Here is a 17,364-nt window from a genome sequence, read left to right on the forward strand (position 1 = left end):
TTTGAATAAACCACCTAATATAATATTTTAGCCGCTACTCTGTGATATCTCCAAAATAAAGTGGCAAGCAAATTAGGTCCTCCAAGTCTTTTTTTGCCTCACTCAGCCTATAATGAGAGATTGGGCTTGCATCTTCACATGTGTTCATTCACTTGAATGTAAAGTATGTAAAAACCAACGCTAGATGTACTGAACATAATGGTATCTAATATGACTACTACTGCTATCTAACACAAGATGTGCTGCAAATATTGGTGTTTAATATGACCGCTAACGAACATTGTCTAACATGAGATGTGCTGTGTAATATGACCACTAGCTATTGCTACCGTAGTAAGCATTTGACTTGACTTGCTTGATATTCACTTGCTGCAACATAATGAGATGAGCCAGAAATGTAAAGCATGACATGACGGCACATTATTATAAAAGGGAAATATTTATTTCAGAAGAAAAAAATAATAGTGTAGTGTTTCAATACTGTAATTGAATAATTTTCTCGACTGCCCAAAACTTTCTGTGGCACATGCCGTTCCTCCAGCAGAGGGCAGTCATGAGCTGCTACCTGTGCACCAGTGTTGACCGGTCGGCTGCATACTGGACATGAAAGGAGACACACGTCAACAGAAAATGGAGGACAAAATGTGAGAATGTTTGCAGCAGACAACATCCTCAAGAGGGTAACAGGAGCCAGATTTAAGCTTAGTTTTAAAATGTGAGTAACCACTCCACTGTGCATCTGAGCAGTGATGGCGGTTGTCATGGACACCAGGGTAAAGACTAAAGGGCTGGTGTTTACGGTCATTTCTGGTCAGCATCCTTAACATACTGACGAGAAGCTATTCTGGAACCTTCTATGCCTTTTAGAGGCTTGCGAGCATGGCAGCGGTTCAGATAGATAGATAGATAGATAGATAGATACTTTATTGATCCCCAAGGGGGAATTCAGGAAGTTCATGCAGTGGCCGACTCAAGTGATGCTCTGCTACTGTGGTTCATTTAAAAAACGCTTTTTTTTTTTTAGTTGCAGCCACTGGCTGAAAGATGGCTCTAGCTTTCAGGAAAATTAACGTGAAAACAAAAGTTAAAAAATTAACATGCAAATGCACACTTGTCAATGTTAGTTGGAAGGAGTAGTACGAGTAGAAATCGTGGACATGGAGTTTTTCTGGTTCAGATACATTGACGAAAACGTATAAAATGGACAATAATTTAAGAAAATCAAAATAAATAACAAAAGGATATGAAGGAATTACGTTCATGAACTGTGGTCCTCAGACTATAAATGATGTGAATGAAACAGGGTCCTTTGCAGGATGCACTTCAAGACAGAATGTTCTCATGGTCAGGTATACAAACACCTGCTTTCAGATCAATAAAAATGACCGCGAAGTGGGTTTAAACCAAATACTTTTGTGTGCCAATCCAACTTTGAATTGAAATAAAAACAATATAGAAGAAATGTTATAAGCTGACAGATTAACGTTCAAGTGGCATGACGGAATCAGACAAACAGACACACACACACAGAGAGACAGACAGATAGACACAGATTAAAGTGAGACAATGACATGATTTGTGTAGATGGGCCTGCTGTAGACCATGGAGTGTGTTTTTGTAATGAAGAAATCAGCCAAGGTGTGTGTTTTGAGATAAACCCCAAACATGCATACACACATCCGTCCATCAGGGCCAAAAGTACAGCGACCCCTTATATCCCATAGAAATCAAACGGGGCAGCTGATATTTTAACAGACAGGTCCCCTTTTGTGTGCAAATGCTGGACATATAGGCACTACGTTTTTCCCAATCGAACCAACCCGAACTACAACACCCACAATGCAATTTCTTTTTTCTCAGTACAGTCAAACCTTTCATTGCATTATGTATATGTGTGGTCTTTCCCATGTGGAGGAGTACCAGTGATCAAACTAGCTTAGTGTAAGACGTCTAACAAAGTCTACCATCTTGAAGTCTCTACCAGCGGAGACAAAGAGCTCACTTTGGGATGTGCTTCTACTTGGGGTGTAAAACCTATGCAGGAGGGAGTATGGAGTATTGCAATACTTTAATATTGGTCAGCATCTCTAACTGTAAACATTTATGCCACCTAGCAAAAAGCTGGTCCAATTAATTCTGTGCAAGATTACTTGTGCAGAGGATTTTAAAAAATGTAAAAAGAAGTCCTTGAACAAACAGGAGGCTATGCTGTACTCTAGCGGTATTCAGACATGCATATAAAGAGAAAGCCTTGTGATAAAGCTTCAGCAACACTAGCCATCACCGACTGTGCAAGTGAAAGTCTACGGGAAACATGCCGTGAATCAGGAAGTGCAGAAACTCTCTACGTCCCCAAACCCTACAGACCATCTGTACGGGACCTTCAACATGGCCATCCCTGTACAAGTACTAACTCTGTCTTGTACACATGCAAGTCTCCCTTTGTCCCAACAAGACAAATAAAATGGGCAAAACAGATCAAGGGCAAAGCCAGGCGCAAATGGTGCGACTCTTCTAGATGGACTGAAATATATCCCTTATCCTGCTCCTCTTCTACAGCGAGGAACTCTCAAGTCTTATACTCTCCCATAACCAGAACCCTGATCACTTCAAATGACCTTGAAATTGACCTTGGTTGAAATTCTACGACCTTCACCTTCCTCCCTCAACGTACATTTCACTTGGGCATCACCATGGCGATCATTCCCCTCACAGCGCCTCTCTACTACACACTTCTCCTTCTCCTTCTTTTCTTCCCAGCAGCAGCATCTGAACCAGAGATGAACCATCCCAGAGATCAATCATCTTCAGGTGTTTCCTTGCCTGTTGTTTTCAATAGTCACCATCAGCATGGAGGCCGGTTCTGTGGGGGTGTGTGTACGGTTTGGCACCTGAGTGCAGTCTGTAGACGGGGTCTCCCCACAGGGGTGTGATCTGGAGCCCGTCAGCTGGTGGGGGGCAGGAGGGGGAGCAAAAAGGGGGATGCTGCTGGGTCATCTGCTGGGTCATCTTTATGAAAAAGGGGGATGCTGCTGGGTCATCTTTATGAAGAAAAAAAAAACATAATCAAAACAATACAAAACAAAAAGCTCTCCTTCTGTGCCGCAGGGTGTCTCCCAACTCAGAACTCCACTTTGCATGCTGGGAAGGTCTCGTCCTGCATGGCGACGGTGCTGTTGCTGCCCAGGACGGTGATGCTCAGCTCACACTGCCGCTCGTGGGTCTCCTGGTACCAGTCGTGCATCGCCAGCGAGTCAAACGTGGGGATGAGCGTCACCTGGGGAGTGGGACAGTGCGTCGCTATGGTTACACTTCACCACTTCCATCACAATGTTTTATGCTGTTCTATGTTTATCTTTATACACAACCACAAGCAATTCAGGGTTTTCTGAAACAAAACTCATTACATGAAAACATGATGTTAGTCAATGAACTAAGCAAAAGTGAAGATTTTAAATAATATAATAAATGATTTTCTATGCATATGCTTACATGTGCAAAGTGCAAAGATACTGTTAACTTTGAGCAATAGTAGTCCCAATTGTAAACGGAACCTGGTCTGTCTGTAGATGGGGTTTCCCCTTTAGTGACATACAATTCAGTTATGAAAATATGTCATCACCTTTAATAGCATTCAACACTCATAATACCGTTTTTCCGTAAAAGCATCAATAGAAACAAAAGCTTTTCTGTACCCTGTCTGCCATGCATTGGGTACCTTTCAGGAATCCTTCCCTCAAAGCACCGTGTCTGTATTCAGACCTGTAGCAGGCAGATCAGAGTGTTCTAAGGGAGGGCTCGAGGACACTGTGTACAGTCTGACTCTCCCAGTCTGTTTATCAGGGATCCAAACACACATGTGGTCAAAAGAGAGAGCCTCGAAGTGGGCGATATATATGGTCACTACGGTGAATGTAGGGGGGTCATGATGTTCAGTACCTTTACTCTGTGTCAAAGCTGCTGTACCATCATCATCATCTTGGCAAACTATTGCACCTTGGGCATGCAGTGTATGCCGAAAATAGCCATTGTAGTAATGTTTGGGCACTTAAATCTTGAAAGAACACCCAGTGCAACCTTTTTTTTGTTTTGTCCAAAATAGTTAATTTTTGCAAATTGCAAAATCCCCCTAAACCTGCTGTTTAGGCCTACATAGTAGCCCATGCCTACGCATTCTAAGATTTCAGTGAGATATTGGCACACCACTAATAATATAGACAAAACAATGACTACTGCCAAGTACAAACAAATGCTGGGAATACTATTTTTTATATAAGCTAATGTCCAACCAGATGAGTCTCTTTATTGTGTTGTGTTTATTGTATTTTTTTTTTGTCAAGACAAGTTGCTGCAGTGCCAGCTACATCTAATCCAAACATAGTAGGCCAATAAGGATATAGTTGGTTGTTAATCAAAATGCAAAAAATTATAAGGGCTAAACCAAAATTATGCTAATCGCAATTAGCCACATTGCTACAATTCAAACGATGTTGACATAAATTAACAACTACTACAATAAGGCCATGATTTCCAGTACAACTACTAAACATCATAACATGACAAATTAACCTCACTCACGTAATTGTCTTCCCATAATAGGCTAAGTAGGCATAGTCATTGAAAATTCTAGGTTATGCTCCACAGTAGACAGATGTGCGCTCTTCCCGACACTTAAAAGACAAGGCTATTTTGGGACGTGTTACGGGAGACATAGAGCTGTTTGATCTGATCTTAATCCTGATTTTATTATTGATGATATCAGCAGAGTCACCTTTTATAACCCATCCAGAGGTGTGCATGACGAACTAAACATTATCCACATGGCAAGCGGAGGACATGCGTAAAGGTGCGTGATCTGGTTATCCATAGGCAAAGTAGCCTTCTACCGTTCTCCGTCGCTGCCCTCAGTGAATTCTTTGATGTCATTAGATGGTTCCCCTTGTCACATGCAATTCAATAGTTAGACAACTTTGAAGTAGAAAAAATAGTTTTCTTCTTCATTTACTGCATTCCAATTATCTACAGACACTCCCCCCTAAAAAAAAACTCTTCGGATTTGCACGATTCACACAAGTCACCCAAAGCGACGTGAAAAAAGCAGGAGGCGCCGAAAAGCGAGCTGTTTGCATCCCTGGTTTATATCTCCACACAGCCCATAAACACACCGTTTTTTCAGCCATTTGAGGGGAGGGGGTGTGTGGTTTGAGCGTTATCTCTTCCCTTCCCTGTGTCTGTCTGTACGTTATCTTACACTTGTACATTGCTATAGGTCTTTGTGTGAGTGAATGTGAGTGTGTGTGTCTCTCTGTATGTGTGTGTGTGTGTGTGTGTGTGTGTGTGTGTTACTGGTACCTGTACATCGGGCCATGCGGTTTTGCCCTCCAGCAGTGCGTCCAGAATGCTCCTCGTGTGTGTGTGTGTGTGTGTGTGTGTGTGTGTGTTACTGGTACCTGCACATCAGGCCATGCGGTTTTGCCCTCCAGCAGTGCATCCAGGATGCTCCTCATGGCCGCCTCCTTCTGCGGGTCGTCTCCGCTGACGATGTAGCAGGACGAGCGCAGGCGGCGGAAGAACTCCACGTCCACAGAGGGCGCTGCTGCAGCCGAGGGCAGGTAGGCCAGGTCCAAATACACCGGCGCCACAGAGGCCTTGGAGCCTGCAGAGCCTGAGGAAGAGGAAGAGATCACCCTTCATTACAGCTACTGCAAGAAACGGACTTTTTCTTGAGGTAAATTGTGCCTAAAATGCAGTGAGAAAATAAATTCCCTCCAGAAATTCCCTCTCCTGGTTTGAGTCCGACCTGCGGTCATTTACCGATCCCACCCCATCTCTCTCTCCCACTTGCTTCCTGTCTCTCTCTACTGTCCTATATAGGTAAAGACAAAAAGTCCCCCCAATACACACACATATATATATATATATATATTAAAATAAATGCCCTCTCCTGGACTCTACGCTCTCACACAGTCCGCCTTTGTTTTCTAATCAGAAATCTTGAAGTGAGACAGGTTCCAAAACCACATTTTTAAGTGTTCTAATTCAAGGCCTAGTTGTGGTGATAACAATAATACTGATTTTGATGACATATGGCAATACCTGCAGAATACATAAACTATTTCCTACCATAGCCTCAAAACACAGTAAATACCATTGTTCCTTCACTTTGAGATTCATAAGCAGTTGTGAGAGCAACACCACTTTTTTGTTATTTACAATGAGTGTTATGTTTATGCTCCACCTACTTTATGAAGGAGGCATCTATTCCGCATTATGTCTTGTATAAGTAAGGCTACCCCATACATCAGAAGACTTTGACAAAATTTAGATAGTCTTTGAAATAAAGCCCGCAAGCTTTACTCAAAAGACTACAATCTTTCAAGAATCTTTCCCAAATCTTGTCAAAGTCTTCTGGTGTAAGGATGGCTTTAGTCATGACTGCTCTGGTGGGAAGCTACCTGAGGAAGAGGCCTTTAGTCATGACTGCTCTGGTGGGAAGCTACCTGAGGAAGAGGACTTTAGTCGTGACTGTTCTGGTGGGAAGCTACCTGAGGAAGAGGCCTTTAGTCGTGACTGCTCTGGTGGGAAGCTACCTGAGGAAGAGGACTTTAGTCGTGACTGCTCTGGTGGGAAGCTACCTGAGGAAGAGGCCTTTAGTCGTGACTGCTCTGGTGGGAAGCTACCTGAGGAAGAGGCCTTTAGTCGTGACTGCAATGGTGGGAAGCTACCTGAGGAAGAGGCCTTTAGTCGTGACTGCTCTGGTGGGAAGCTACCTGAGGAAGAGGACTTTAGTCGTGACTGCTCTGGTGAGAAGCTACCTGAGGAAGAGGACTTTAGTCGTGACTGCTCTGGTGGGAAGCTACCTGAGGAAGAGGACTTTGCCGTAGATGGCCGTGCTCCACCCACGGCTCCCCCCCGTGAGGCCGGCCTGGTGTCCAGGTTAGAGGTGGCCTTCAGTGTGCCTCCTCCTGCTCCCAACCCACTCTTGGCTTTGCTCCCTGCGGCCATGCTGTTTGTGGATATCCTCTGGGTGGCGCTAGCGGGCTTCTTGGCTTTGGCGGTTGCAGTGCTCTTCTTGGCCTGGGTGTCGGCCTCGGGGTCGGCCATGCAGGCTCCAGGCTGCGGTGGGAGAGGGGGCAGGTCCTTCATGGGGGCAGGAGGGGGGTCCAGAGAGGAGTGCTGGCCCTTGCGGTGGGCGGAGTGTGGGTCGGTGTGGTCGTGAGGTTGCTGGGGTGGGAAAATGTCACCGGAGTCGTCCTCGTCCGTGTCCAAGGTATCCTCGCTGATGGAGGGGCAGTCCCCTGTGGCCGGGGGCACGTCCGAGTCCGTGCCCGTGGGTAGAGACTCGGTGGCGGACGTTGGTGGTGTGTCTGCACCCTGGGGTGTGCGTTGGTCATCGTTGTTGTTGCAGCACATAGGCTTCACCAGCTCCTGCGAGTCGCTCTCGTCTGAGAGATCGTGAGGGCTGGCGTGGTGCCCTGGAGTCGTCCCCTCTGGGGACTTGTGGTGCTGGAACTCGCAGGGTGACACCAGGCACAGGTCCACATCGTGTGGAGGGAGGTCAAGGAGCCCCTGAGGACCAGAACCTCTCTCGTCACACCCGTCTCCTGAGGAGCGCATGTTATGGCACGCCTTCAGGGGTAGAGACATGCCCGCCTTGGAATCAGGATCCACCAGGTGGCCGTTGGAGAATGTCCTGTCCCCCATGTCCTGCTCGAAGGACACAGATAACGACTCGTCCACCTCTGTGGAATGTGGCGAGCCAACTTCAGCAGGCAAGGACGTGAAGGAGGGTGCGTCAGCCATCATGTTGAAGGAGCTGAGAGACAGGAAGCTTGACTGCTTGTCCTGGGAGGAGGTGGAGTTGTTCTCCAGGTTGCTTCTGGAGCAGCCTGCGTCTGACGTCTTGTTGGACCCCGGGGCGTGGCTGTCCTCGAGACTGAGGCTGGGAACTTTGCCGCCTAAGCTGCTGTCTTCGCTGGAGCCCTGGGCGTCATCTTCAGGTGACTGGTGGAAAGGGGTGTGTCCAGCGCTGTTCTGACCTGAGCCTGGAGGGGAGACCATCTCCAGAGTTTTCTCCTCGGAACTCACACATCCGTCCTCCGGACCAATGCGGTGCTCGGTTGGCGTCAGGTCAAAATTGACGCTGCGCTCACTCTTTGGGGTCCTTGCGAGAGGTGAGGTGGGATCTGCTGACTGGCCGGGAGGGGGTAGTGAATCCATGGATCGAAACTTCTCTGGGCATTCCCCAGCGTTAGCGCCGGCTCCTACACCATTCACTTCCTTGGACTGTTTAGCTTCACTTCCTGTTGTAGTGTTTACTGAGCCTTGCTCATTTTCCAATTTCAACTTCTCAAACTCTTCAGTCATGTCTTCGGGTGTGGACATTTTGGAGCGATCCGCTTCCCCCTCTGAGGAGGATGCGACCTTCAGATTTCCCTGATCTTTCTTGTCAGGCTTGGACTTGGCTCCCTTTGCTGATTCCTTCTTCAGAGTACCTTGATCCTTTTTCAGGGTGCCGTTCTTCACAGTAGTCTTAGTGGCAGCTGACGCGCCTGCTGTGGAAACCCTTTTGGTATCCTTGGCAGGTGCCTTGGCTGGTTTCTTTTCTTCAGGTTTGACTTCTTTCTTAATTTCTTTCTTCACCTCAGGTTTCAAGTCCTTCTTTGGTTTTAGACTCAGGTCCTTCTTCACCTCCCTCTTCTTCTCCAAGCTCTCTTCTTTCTTGGCAACACTTGTCAGTGGCTTGGCTTCCTTACTACGCACTTCTTTCTTTTCATCCTTCACAGGTTCCTTCTTTGCCAAAGGCTTGTCAACCTTAGATGGCTTTAGTTTCATCTCACTGTCTCTTGGTTTTGCTTTGTCCTCATCCTTACCATCCTTAGACGCACTGGTTTCACCTGCAGCTTTGGTCTTGGTCTTAGGGTCCAGCTTTTTCACATCAGTACGGGCTAACTTCTCCTTCATAGAGGCACTTGCTGGTCTTGTGTCCCTGGGAAGGGACTTGAGGCTTTCTTTGCTTTCAGCACGCTTTGGCTGTTTATCTGACCTGGACATCTCAAGGTCCTTCAAACTCACAACAGGGTGTTTGAGGAAGTCCAGGTGCTTCAGTTTTTCGAACCCTTCCAGAACTTTGCTCTGGGGTGTGCATCCAGGGAAGAGGACACGGATGATCTTCTCGTGTGGGCTGGCAGGATGCCAAACCAGAAGGGCACAGATAGAGGCAAGGCAGGGCAACGGCAGGTCAGAGCCCTTTGTATTGGCACCATTATTTGGCCAAGACTGCATGAGGGCCTCCAGGTCTTTGCTCCCTTTGACTGGGTTCAACACGTACAGCTCGAGCCGGCCGACCCCCATCTTCTGGAAGAGGATGACCGGTTCAACAGTTGGGCCATTGGAGCGTGAGAGATGTTCTGGCGTAATGGACAGCTTCTCCAGATGCTGTAAGATGAGTGATGCCTGGTCACAGCTTCGGAGTACTTTGGGATCACCTTGGAGTGCTTTCAGTCTCTCTGGGGAATTCAGGAAAACCACTCCAATTTCTGGAGAAATCAAATTTTTCATCCAGTCCTCATTGCCCTGGGAGCCATTGCCCTGCTTCTCCTCCTCAAGCTCAGCTGCTTTCCTCTGGAGGAGGCTGTTCACACCGGGCAGGTTGTCTACGCCAATGTGTGTGAGCAATATGGAGTCTACCCGGTCCAAATGCCTGACCAACTTCCAGAAGCAGGAGCGTGAATCGGATCCTCCGTTCACCAGGACATTAAATCCATTAACGGCGAAAAAGGCAGAGTCCCCTCGGCCCCCTGGGAAGATATAGCAGCAGGGGCGGGAGAGCTTGAGGAAGCCGACGGTGCTCGGAGGTTCGAGGAGCTCGAAGGGCGGCTGCGGCTCCAGGGACTCAGAGAGGTACTCCGTGAACTCCTGCAGGCCCTCCATCTCGGGCAGTGTGGCGGTGGGGTTGATCTTGATCTCGATGAAGTCCTGCAGGTTGTGCTTCTCCAGCACTGAGTTCTTCCATGTGCCTGTGCTGGGGCAGCTCAGGGTCAGAGTTGCTTTCTGTGTTGGGTCTGCAGAACTCAGCAGCTCACCGATCTGCAAACAGAAATGAGCAAAGTATTTTTAAAAGACTAGAACAACACATGCATTAAACAGTTGGCTGAAGTTAAGCACATGCATTAACCCTTATGTTACCCTCAAAATCTTACCGACATTAGTTATCCTTGGGGTCGATTTGACCCCAGCTAAATAAACTCTCATTAAGGTGAGACACGGCAGGTGAAAACATAATTTTTGTGACCTCCGGTCAATTTCGAGATTTTGTGCTAGTTTGCTACCTTAGCATTTGCACATTTTCACGACATTTTGTCTACTCGCGGCTATGTATTTCTCCTAATTTCACCAAAAGTTCCCAATCTAAAGTGTCATGTACTACCGCGACCGTGATCCAAATCATATCGTGTGTGACACCATTGGAAAGCCCTGTTTCTCCTACATGACACTATGCAATCCAAATATGGACATTTCCTTTGTAGCAACCAATCGCGGAGGTTCAAAGACGAGTCTAAGCTGAGAACGCATCTCATTGGCTGTGTTTCAAGGCTGTTTTCTCAAAACAAGTTAAAAAAAAGTGAACCATATATTTTATCATGTTAAACATTGTTGTCAAAAGGCCTATTCGGACGGGATTAGTTTTATGGGGGGACGTACAGTAATGCAGGTTTATCATATGACCTCTGTAATATAAATGTCCAATTCGGACGGGACTAGACATCTCTGTCATTTTACCTGACATGGGAGGAGTAACTACGTTTACGTTCTGCCGTCACATCTTCGTCGCCGTGCACGTGATACTTTGCGTCAGGTACGTGCAGCATTTTCAGATTTGAAAGACTACACAATTTGGTTAAACTAGCAAACGTTAGCTTTATGTTATGCCATAAGTAGTTTGAAATGGCTAACAATATCAAGCTATTAGGCAAACTAGCTAACGTCCTATTAGGAGCTGCACAGCATGTTATATTTTCATTCAGACTATGGTGGAATTGTTTTCAAATCAGGATGTGACGAAATATTACAGACATCTTTACAGAGGGTCGCGTTCGCACGGGATTAATATTACCTAAGGTAATTTCTCCGGACCGTTTTACGGAAGGTAAAAGTGTCTGTAAATGTCACCGACATACTCCGTTATGTTTACTGACATGGCGCGTCCGGACGGGACTACATTACCTGGTAATTATTACTTTACCTGATGTCACCCCATAAAACTAATCCCGTCCGAATAGGCCTAAATTGACCCCAAGGATCACATGAGGGTTAAAGAGCTGGATGAAACAGCACAGATACTAGTGGTTAATGTACTAGGAAAGGGAAATAGTTCTGAAACAGGTACCTCCTCATCTGCAAATATCTGGATGAAGTCATCGAGAGAAAAGCTGCCGGTTTGCAGCACAAGGTCACCTGACCGCTCCACACACTGGCCTGCAAGAATCAGCAGCTTGTGGCGCGACACATCAGAGATAAGCCTCCGGACCTTGCACACACAACAGAAGGATCATTGAATGTAGGACAGGAATTCAAGAACAGAGAATGCTGTTAACAGTTCTAAAATGGATCATGGAATGGAACACAGGAATTCAAAACAGAGAATGTTGCTCACAGTTCTAAAATGGCTTTCTAAGATATAGCAGAGGGGGTTAAAGCGGAGCGAGAGGCGCAAACCTTCGATAATTTCCGTGTTCTGTCTTCGCAAAGGGGAGGGGGGCTAAATCCCCCTTTAAGCAGACCTGTTAACATTCGAACTGAACTGCTTGCCAATCTGACAGAGATCGATATCCCACTATGACGATTTTGCGACACGCCTCTTTAAGCATACAGGAACTGTTCGAATTTTGGTTCCATAGAGATGCATTACGTTGCTCTATCTTGTCAGTAATGAACAATCTTTGGATATAGTATACCAGAAGATATAATTACCATTAAAATTATTACTAAAATTGCAATACAGTAACATTTATAGCCATCTGTCAAAATCACATGTATTTCCCCTATATATTTTGTGTTAATCATAATTACAATTTTTAACTCGCGTACAGGCTTTAAATGATTACATTATATTGTATGCCAACATTCCAAAATGAGGCACAAGCAACCAGGAATTCTATTTTGTCTAAATCATGGTTGCCCTTCATGCTAGATTAAAATATCACATGGACTACAACCCCTGGCAAAAAATATGGAATCACCAGTCTTGGAGGATGTTAATCCAGTTGTTTAATTTTTTAGAAAAAAGCCAGATCACAGACATGACACAAAACTAAGTTCATTTGAAATGGCAACTTTCTGGCTTTAGGAAACATTAAAGGAAATCAAGAAAAAAAACTAATTAATCAGTAACAGTTGCTTGTTTTAGACCAGCCAGAGGGGAAAAAAATATGGAATCACTCAATTCCAAGGAAAAAAATATGGAATCATGAAAAACAAATTGACAAAAGAACACTTCAACGCACCACTAGTACTTTGTTGCACCACCTCTGGCTTTTATAACAGCTTACAGTCTCTGAGGCATGGACTTAATGAGTGACAATCAGTACTCTTCATCAATCTGGCTCCAACTTTCTCTGATTCCAGTTGCCAGATCAGTTTTGCAGGTTTGAGCCTTGGGATGCACCATTTTCTTCAAATTCTACTACAGATTTTCAATTGGATTGAGGTATAAAATATGAGGTCAAGAATATTGTAACAAAGAACTGGGATATTTTACTGAGTGATGACGCCCTTTCCACACTTTTTACAGAGCCTCCCATGGTTTCCTTCAGAAGGGCGCCAACCCTGAAGGATGCCTTGGTCAGAAGCCATCTGCCAGCCAACAAACCTGCTTTCCAATTCCCCAAACCAACAGGTACCTACAGGTGTGGTGCCTGCAACCATTGCGACAACATCGTGAGGGACAACAGGTTTACAGATGTACACACACAGAGAATTTTCCAAGTTCGTAGCTTTGCCAACTGCAATACCACCTTTGTGGTTTATAGGTTAGAATGTGAATGTGGTTGCTTTTATGTTGGCCGCACCAAACGCAAGTTCCGACAAAGACTGGCTGAGCACAAAAATGCCATCAGGACTCAGAACCCCAACTATCCAATGGCCCAGCATTACAAGACTGCTGGCCACACTAACCAGGTCAAGGCCATGGTCATTGAGGCAGTTCAAAAAGACATCAGGGGGGGAGACCGACTGAAGCGCCTCTTACAAAGGGAAACATTTTGGATACATGCACTCAAAGCCACCACACACCCGGGCCTCAATGAGGAAATCGACTTTTCACCATTTCTGTGATTGAAAGTAAATGTTTACTAATAATGTGATGTTTTGTTATATGAAATAATGCCTACATGCTTCGTAATCTGTAGAACACTGTGGTATGCTGGGTTTTTTCTGTATGGGATTATGTGGGTTCTAATGTCTAGTCTCCACCTTGGTGATCCAAAGTTTATTTGTTATTTTTTGTTTTCTGTCAATACTGTATTTCATGCAACTAGGGTATTTTAATGTGCCCTGTCAGGTGTCTTATCACATGACACAGAGTGATTGATTGCTTTATAAAGAACACCTGCGAGTGTGATCACTGATTGCCCTGAGGAAGACTCAGTAGAGTCGAAACGCGTAGGCTTATCCAAATGCAATAAAGGATTTTTAACTTTTTTCACTATATCGGTGTGCCTCAGACTTTTTGACTGCCTTCAACACAGCACAGCGTTTTTAATACAGGACAGTCGCAGTTTTTTCAATTTCAATTAGAATATATACTCTTTTGATCCCGTGAGGGAAATTCTAACTACTCAGAAATAACATTCTTGTCAAAATCATGCCCAATATCTGAGGACCAACCACCTATACTCTAACAAAACTCTTCTCTAGGGCAACCTTGTCACCACACCAAATGAAACACTGTCAAAAATGTTTTGCATGGTCATTTGAATAACTTTGATGGATATTTACATGTTTGCATCCGTGTGTATTTTAAGACTACAGATGAAATCATAATGAGAAGCAGCTGCAGAAAGAGGAGTCATATGGAGCGGCCAAAGAAATGTTCTGCGACCCTAGTGTTGACCCTAGTGTTGACCCTAGTGTTGACACACTCAGAATATGTGTTCATAGCTGTGCATCTGAACAAGCTACACAACACCAAATAAGGGAAACAGGAGAACGGCTGCACTAGCAGTTGTTCAACTCAGGACAACTGACAGACGAACTGGAAGCAAATAACCTGGAGGAACCAGGATCTCAAAACCATAAAACAGAACGCAGAAGCAAATAACCTGGAGGAACCAGGATCTCAAAACCATAAAACAGAACACAGAAGCTGAGATGGATGATGACTACTGAGGGCCATGCAGCTGTGTGCTTTTTTCACGCATCTGTAGGCTATACACATTTCAGAATTTCCAATTCCAACTCTTACACACACGCAAGGAATGTCACTCCAAATCCATTCTTCTTTTTCTTCAATCTATTCATTATCAGTTGCGATGAAACGGTGAAACGGCAAACCATGAAAAAAATGTTGACTATAACAATTACCATGTTCATTTCAAATATTATTATCACGGTTGATAAACACGGTGTGGAAACCGTGTGTTAAATTCCTCCCAGCTTCACCCCAGCCTGCATTTGAAGAAAAATGGTATCCTACTGATTCTGTTGTCTAAATTATGGATTTAACCACCTGCTTTAACACCTGCTTTAAAAAGGCGGAACATTTTCATTGCAAATGTGCGCTGCGTCTTTTTATGGAGGTTACGTTCACATTAAATCCATTCCACTAATGTTATCAGGAGAATACCGTAACGTTTTATTTTGAGCACTGGTTGTCTCATTCTCATTGGATATAACAGATATACCAAACTCCAAGACGAGTCATGGTAGAGTAAGTTAAGCACCCAGCCAATTAAACATGACCAAGGAAAAAGTGAACAGGACAACTCACAATCCCATGCCACGGTAGGCTACCTAAATCATAGAAGTTAACATTGCTTGACACTCATCTTTTCTATTACACCTTAACCTTTATTAGTTTTTTGAACATTCAAGTTATTTAATGAAAACATGATGTATCCTTGAACTATACGCTCTTTTCCTAAAAACCGTATGAAACCGTATTATGTTCACATATACTTCTTAAAGTGACAGGCACTCAAATAGACCTACACACATATCATTAACGACAAGTGTAATCAATATGAAGTATTCAAATTACTGAATATTTTAAGCTATAAGTAATTATGCAGATCCTAAAATGCTATAAATTGTTAACAGAATGTATACAAATTCTGAATTCAAAATATGAAATAGAAACAAGACAAGCCATTTTCTGTGTGTGTAGGGTTTGAGCAGAGACTAGGATTGCCACTGCTGTGAATGATCTGTATCCTGCTTAAGGCAATAAGGTTTTCAAGGAAATGTCATAGTGCTCCTAAATTTTTTCTGAGCTCCTAAACTGCTCCTAGTGAAAAAGCTTAGCGTACAGCCCTGGTGTGTATCTATCTATCTATAAAACCAGCACGAGACGCAGATGTTTGGAGCGACCAAGGAGCTTTTAGCATGCGACCGCCGAGATCCTCACTTTCATCACATACAGGCAGGTGGTCAGAATGCCACAGCACTCATGCTTCCTGTTTCAGAGCACTGGGAGAAGTATGGTGGGGGAGGAGGAACAGGGTTCAGAGTGAGGACTCACCTCAGAGGAAACCACAGCTTGGGACGGATTTACAAGCACCTGCGTGTCCAGGACATCCCCGCTGTGCTGTAGAGTCCTCTGTCCTACAGAAGGGAATGAGAGAAGCAAGAAGAGAAGAAGAGAGGAGAAGAGATAAGAGGAGAAAAAAAAGAGAGAATGAGAATGATTAAAATGTCAGGGATATACAGGAGTTACGGAAAGTTGTGACAAATCTTAATGAAAAAGCGTCTAATGAGCGAATTCATGTCTGCTATGTCCTTGGTAGATACAAAACACATCTGATGAGTGCATTCATGTCTGCTATGTCCTTGATAGATAGAAAACACATCTGATGAGTGCATTCATGTCTGCTATGTGCTTGGAAGATAGAAAACACATCTGATGAGTGCATTCATGTCTGCTATGTCCTTGATAGATAGAAAACACATCTGATGAGTGCATTCATGTCTGCTATGTGCTTGGAAGATAGAAAACATGTCTGAAAGAGTCAGGTGGAGGCGTAAGGAGAAGGTATTTCTGTGTCTGGAGCGGAATATTAGATTAGATTTCAGAGTGTTTTCATGCCATGGTCTCCTTCTTAGCGACCCACACAGAGCAAATACCAACACACTGTTGTTGAGACAACAGCCAATGAGCAGACAATGAACAAGTACACATGAGTTATTCATGCATGCTACAAAACATAAGTAAGTGGTTGAGAAATTCTCAAGGAGACAAGGAAGATCTTCCCAAACCATATGTTAAAAATCCCTCTGTAAACGTCTTACAGTAAACCAATTGGACACAGCATCCTCTTTGGCCTCAGACAATCTTCACAAGTGTCAAACTGCAGCCTATCTGACCAAATTAACTGTTTCAATCTGATCAGGTTAAAATGTGGTGCCAAAAATAGACAAACACAAACTAATTTCTATTCAAAAACACTGATGTCAGGATATTCAGGGAGCAGTGTGTATGCTGTGTTACTTAGGCCATGTAATAAAGACGGATATCTTTATATGAAATACCAGTACTGTTTTCAAGACTAATCGAGTGGTCTCTAGGTCTACCAAGGGCACAAGAGAAGCATTCACCCAGAGAATGATGTGTCTTGTGTCAAAGCCAAAGGAATGGCCTTCAATAAAGCACTTGTGATTCACACAGAACACAGTCACATGCCGCATGGTAACACACACTCTAATTTCCTCCTAAAGAACCCTATTGATAACTCCCTCTCAACCAATAAAGAACCCTATTGAGAACTCCCTCTCAACCAATAAAGTCCCCTATTGATAACCCTCTCAACCAATAAAGGAGAAAATATCTGTGGAATTCACTACGAGAGCAATAAACCATCCATGATATTCACTCTGCCACTGCTCACCAAAGGATACGCAATAAATCATCCCTGATCTTAGCGTTCCCTCTGCTCACCAGAGAGGAGACGCACCCAGAGCTGGTTAGTCATCTCCATCTTAAACTTGACCCCCGGCCTAAAGGCATTAGTGGAACGCCCAGGGTGACAGTGGAGGCAAATTACAGCGAGGTGTCAGGGTTGGATGAGGGGAGATGGCCAGCAGCAGCAGCAGATGACGCACTGTGCAAGCCACCGTCACGCTACTACCGGGGGGATACAAGATACAAGA

General features: G+C 44.6%; 1 protein-coding gene across 1 annotated transcript in view; it reads right to left on the minus strand.

Annotated features, from left to right (window-relative positions):
- Positions 1 to 420: 420 nt before the first annotated feature.
- The window catches only part of map1sa (microtubule-associated protein 1Sa), a 53,232-nt gene continuing 36,288 nt past the window's right edge, over positions 421 to 17,364 (minus strand). The window contains exons 3-7 of the mRNA XM_062555832.1: positions 15,740 to 15,822; positions 11,390 to 11,530; positions 6,861 to 10,089; positions 5,451 to 5,665; positions 421 to 3,277 (exon numbers count right to left, since the gene is read on the minus strand). Coding sequence (XP_062411816.1) covers positions 3,122 to 3,277; positions 5,451 to 5,665; positions 6,861 to 10,089; positions 11,390 to 11,530; positions 15,740 to 15,822 — 3,824 coding nt within the window. The 3' untranslated portion in view covers positions 421 to 3,121. The remainder of the gene's footprint in view (positions 3,278 to 5,450; positions 5,666 to 6,860; positions 10,090 to 11,389; positions 11,531 to 15,739; positions 15,823 to 17,364) is intronic.

Source organism: Sardina pilchardus, chromosome 15 (genome assembly GCF_963854185.1).
Source record: "Sardina pilchardus chromosome 15, fSarPil1.1, whole genome shotgun sequence".
NCBI classification, from domain to species: Eukaryota; Metazoa; Chordata; class Actinopteri; order Clupeiformes; family Clupeidae; genus Sardina; species Sardina pilchardus.